This window comes from Triticum dicoccoides, chromosome 4A (assembly GCF_002162155.2).
Source record: "Triticum dicoccoides isolate Atlit2015 ecotype Zavitan chromosome 4A, WEW_v2.0, whole genome shotgun sequence".
NCBI classification, from domain to species: domain Eukaryota; kingdom Viridiplantae; phylum Streptophyta; class Magnoliopsida; order Poales; family Poaceae; genus Triticum; species Triticum dicoccoides.
Window position 1 is genome coordinate 18,451,151 of NC_041386.1, and position 4,888 is coordinate 18,456,038.

Here is a 4,888-nt window from a genome sequence, read left to right on the forward strand (position 1 = left end):
TTCTCCAGTAAATGAGACAAGGCACCAAACAGAGCTTCCTCTGTGAAGCCAGGCATGTTCATCACTACAAGCACCATTTGGATGCACCTCATCGATCACAGTACCAATACTTGCTGATCCTGAACATAATTGTTCATCACTACAAGCACCATACAGCACATTTGGACACACCTCATCAATCACAGTACAAATACTCGGTGATCCTGGGCATTGTTCATCACTAGAAGCATGCGCAAGATTTAACCGAGAGCCGTGTTCATCCGATCTAACCCATTTCACTTTCAGAACCTTAACACTGACCATCCGATCCAATCTACAACGTGAGCACTTCCAGTTACAAGTCCGGCAATAACAAAGACTGACAAATATTACTTACTGATGTCTGAAGTGGAGACATAATCCTTTAGAAAATATACACAATTAAATCCTGCATAGATCACATATCGACCATATATTGCTGGGCTCAACGAGTGCTCTTCAACTAATTGTCAAAAATAGTATTAGAAATGGCCCATTGGGATTCATTGGTGCAACCAAGCCGTGTACATGAAAATGGAGGAATTTATACAACGTGGTTGTTACATGAAAAACAATAAGTGGTACAAATAGAAGAAACGATACAACAATTTGAGAAATCCTAGTCTACATGCAACTTTGCGAGTTGACACCTATACAACACATTAGACTCATGATATAAACTAGAAGTCATAAACAACGCTGTTGGCGTATTTGGGAAGGCTGCATGAAACTGTCACCTAGGTCCCGACAGATGTGTTGCCGAAGGCAGGTATGAGCAAATTTGCATCTCAACATCGCTCTGATTTGGTTCATGATTAGCAACAAGATCATAGTGAGGTGTGGCCTCTAAAGTCATCGCACCTTCCAACACCTTGGCAACTGTTGACATCAGAGGCCTCTTGCTGCTATCAACCTGTAAGCACCACATTGCGAGCTCCATCATTTCTCTAACCTCCTCCATGTGAAATTGCATGTCGTTGCTGCTCGTATCCACCAAATCGAATAACTTTCCACATCTAGCCTTTTCTTGCAGAAGACTGATTAGGTGAACTCGCTCTTCAGGTTGTGATTCGTCCAGGTTCCTTCGCCCACATATAATTTCAACTATGACAATTCCAAAGCTGTAGATGTCTACCTTCTCGGTGATCTTCGAACCTAGCCACTCAGGTGCAAGATATCCACGTGTGCCTCGCATCCGAGTCATGATCTTGCTATCGTCCCTACTTATCAATTTCGATAATCCAAAATCCGAGACCTTCGCATTAAACCTGTCATCCAGAAGAATGTTCTGTGGCTTGATGTCTAGGTGAGCAATCCTTTGTTCACATTCTTCATGGAGATAAGACAGACCCTTGGCAATACCCATGATGATATTACACCTTGTCTTCCATGAGAGTGTAAAAACTGGATGTGCATGGAATATCCATTTATCCAATGAACTATTGCTCATATACTCGTACACAAGTAGCCTGCTCGATTTTTCAGCACAAAATCCAATTAACCTGACAAGATTAATGTGATGAATTCTTCCTATGGTCTCAACTTCTGCTAAGAACTCCTGCTTTCCTTGATCGACCCCTTCTAAGCGCTTGACAGCTATCGTTTCCTTGCCTATTTTACCTTTGAAGACAGAGCCAAACCCTCCAGATCCAAGCCTCATCGAGAAGTTCCTTGTGGCTATCTTCAGCTCGTTATAGGAGAAGCGTGCTGGTACTCCAGGTATTCCTCCAAGGAAGCATTCTTCCTCCTCCGTTTTCTTACATTTTCTCCAAGTGAAAATGGAGATGGCAGTTGCAAATAAAGCAAAACTACCAACTGCAGAACCAATGGCAATGTTGGTCCTTCTTTTCATGGTGCCCTGTATTTTGAAAAATACTGAAGTACGATGAGAAGAATTTGTAGTTTGAGAAAGTAGTGAGGCCTGTGATAAATGCAAACAAGAGCCAGTAATTCCATCATGGTCATCGTATTGAAATAATGCAACTTTGCAAGAGCACTCTTCTAAGCAAGATTGCTTGCAGTCCGCATCTGTAGCAGAAGTAGCCAATGATTGGAAGGCATCATCACTGAAGTAAGAAATGTTGCTAATAGGTACAAGTTGATGATAGCGCATGTCATTGCAAGAAGACAGATTAGTCCATGGTAGACACCCCATATCTGGACGCCATTCATCTTGGAGTCTAAAATAGTGAGAGCTGGGACAGCAACACTGCCCATTTATACAAACACTGTATTCACCACAGGCTAGAGGATAATCACAAAACTTGATTTCATTGCTTAGCACATCGAACACCACGTGGAAGGCAGCCTCCTTCATTTCATATAGACGAAAATGACCATCAAACTCTAACCGCATGAACTGAAATGACCTTGCAAGGGGCAATGAGAAGACCAGTTTGGGAAATCCAAAGCTGCCATTGGTAAATGCATAACAATCTGATGTCCCATTGCCTAGAGAAGTTGGTTGGAATACTTGTGTGTACGCGGCAGAGCCAAAATAAAACTGCAATCCATTTGATGAGGTATGAAGATTGATCTGACCTGATGCCCAACTGGTGAATGAATCATTGGCAGTGAGATTAGCTCCCACGCATAGCAACTGCCCGATCACCAATGTATCTGTTGGGTAGTCAAAGGACTCCCAGACAGAGACATTGTTTTGATCAAAAAGCACGAGGTTTCCAGAACCATCGAGGCGCATACCAACTACGGAGGCGTCCTTTGTCGGTGTGGACCAGACAAAGGTGCCAACATTGTTTTGAAGAATTAACTGACCAGCCCCAGTGAAAGAAAGGATGTCATCCCTGCCTACGGGGAAGTTGCGGTTCGCAGACCAGATAACCTGGGGATGGCCAATAATACTATCCCCATAGCCACCGTAGTAGCTCATCATGACGCAAAGGATAAACACAGAACCATCTGTGCTGTAGAAACCAAAGCTAGCAAGGGTGTCGGAACTTCTACTCTGGAGGAATAAGCGAGCACTAGAGTTTCCACTCAAGTTGATGGCTGGATACTGCAGCAGACTTGTGTTTGTTGGGATAGAGCTGGATAAAGCATGGGCAAACGGAAACTGGTGGAGGGAGTAAACAAATAGGAACAAGAGAGTGATGATCAACACATGTAATGACTGCATGGTATTATCATGTATACGAATCATCAAAGAGGAGGTAGCTGTTTGGTGCAGAGAAGCCCCAAACAGGTTGTACAGGATATGCAGAGTGCGGTCTTCTTGGGGCTTGGAGCCACATATGAACGGCCATGGAGTCACAAGGAAGCCGATGAGCATACCATAACTGCAAGACTATTCCATTATTTGACCATTTGATTTTTTTTTTGACCATTTGCAAAGCGGAGTAGAACAATTGTTGGTTGCTTTCATGTGGCGGGCTGGACTGTTCTAAGTGGGAGAAAGCAAAGAATTCCAGCTCTATTAGTGGACTTTTCTAGCCTAGCCTTTAAATGAGTTGTTGCCAATCACATCACCAATGTATCAGAGAAACAGGGCTTTTGGGGGCTAAAAACTAAAAATAAAAGAACATATCCAGAATGGAAAATAACCGGCATGTAACAGTATATGAAATTGCTCGATTTTGTATTGCGATTGTAAAAATAAGCAAAAAAATTTTGCTATATGTTGAGATGGATTGATCTCACGAAGAATAAGAAAATACCATTTGTCTTTCCTGCGAAAGTGACGCTTTTGGCATCCATGACACGACTGTTAATTTACGGCGTGGATAAACACAGCCAAGAAGCATCATGCCCTGGAACTAAAGGTAGCAGTCATGCATGCTAATTACCCGCGGAAGATATTTTCCTCGAACAACAGAAATGGTAATTAATTGGAGAAGGCCACTAGCAGCATTGTGAAGTGATGTGAGTTTCGGATGTTGCGGTGCTGTGGATGGTGCCTGTGGAGAAGGCTTTTTATTTGGTTTCTTGAATAATGGAGAAGGGCATTTTCATCTCAGGACATGGGTGCTTCGATGTAATTAAAACTCATGTTGCTCTGCATGCTAGAAGACGTATTCAAAGTTACAAACAAGTTGCAGCCGCGTGCCAAACTGGTTTCTTTCTGGTCAACAATCAACAATGGCAACTAGGTGCAGGCATTGTACAACCTGGATCTTCTGGAAGAAGAAGAGTAGGACTAGGATGGGAACATCATTCAAGCCATGGACCAAACAACTATGGATTAAATTGGCTCAATCTTTCTGCACCACGGAATCTTGTTTCTCAGTGAAAAGGAATTGGAATGTGGGGGAAATTATTGAGAGTAGTAAAAAGCTAAAACTTGCCGTGCAGTACAGGATTTCCCTTACCTGAGTGACCTGCGTCCGGCGGCTCCGCACATCGCCGGCACGCGAGGAGGACGACGGCGCCGGTGGCTGGACTCCTCCCCTCCCCACCTCCTGGTCGCGCACACCTCCATTATCGACAGATCGAAATGCACTCCGGCGACAGGTAGCACACGCCTGGGGAGAGGAGGATGGAAGGATGCGGGGGAGGAGTGCAGCTCCGACGAGGGACACTCGATTTGGGGGTCGGGACTCGGGAGAAGCGGATGCGCTCGACGGGGAAGAGTTTTTTCTTTTTTTGCGTATTTGGGGGAAGAGGTCAGGAGTCCACCAAACGCGGGCCATCCCAGTGCAGGATCTAGCGCTGCCAGTTTCGTTTCTCCTTTTCTTTTTCCAAAAACAAAATTCAAAAAAAATTCAAGAATTGTAAAAGTGTTCACGAAGTTCAAAACTGTTTTATATTTTAATAATATTTTATATAGTTCAAAAAATGTTCATTAATATATTAAAAATGTTTGCAAGTTCGAAGAACATTTGTGATTTCAAAAGATGTTAGCCACTTTGAAAAA

The 4,888-nt window shown here is 43.4% G+C and overlaps 1 protein-coding gene across 1 annotated transcript; it reads right to left on the reverse strand.

Annotated features, from left to right (window-relative positions):
* Positions 1-546: 546 nt before the first annotated feature.
* On the reverse strand, positions 547-4,586 carry LOC119284677 (G-type lectin S-receptor-like serine/threonine-protein kinase SD2-5). The gene has a single exon (XM_037563825.1). The coding sequence runs from the start codon at positions 3,305-3,307 to the stop codon at positions 752-754; it is 2,556 nt and encodes an 851-aa protein (XP_037419722.1). The 5' UTR covers positions 3,308-4,586; the 3' UTR covers positions 547-751.
* Between the last annotated feature and the right edge of the window lie 302 nt (positions 4,587-4,888).

What these genes read in the sequence shown, in the direction of transcription:
- LOC119284677 (XM_037563825.1), bottom strand. Translation starts at nt 3,307, where the DNA reads ATGCTCATCGGCTTCCTTGTGACTCCATGGCCGTTCATATGTGGCTCC.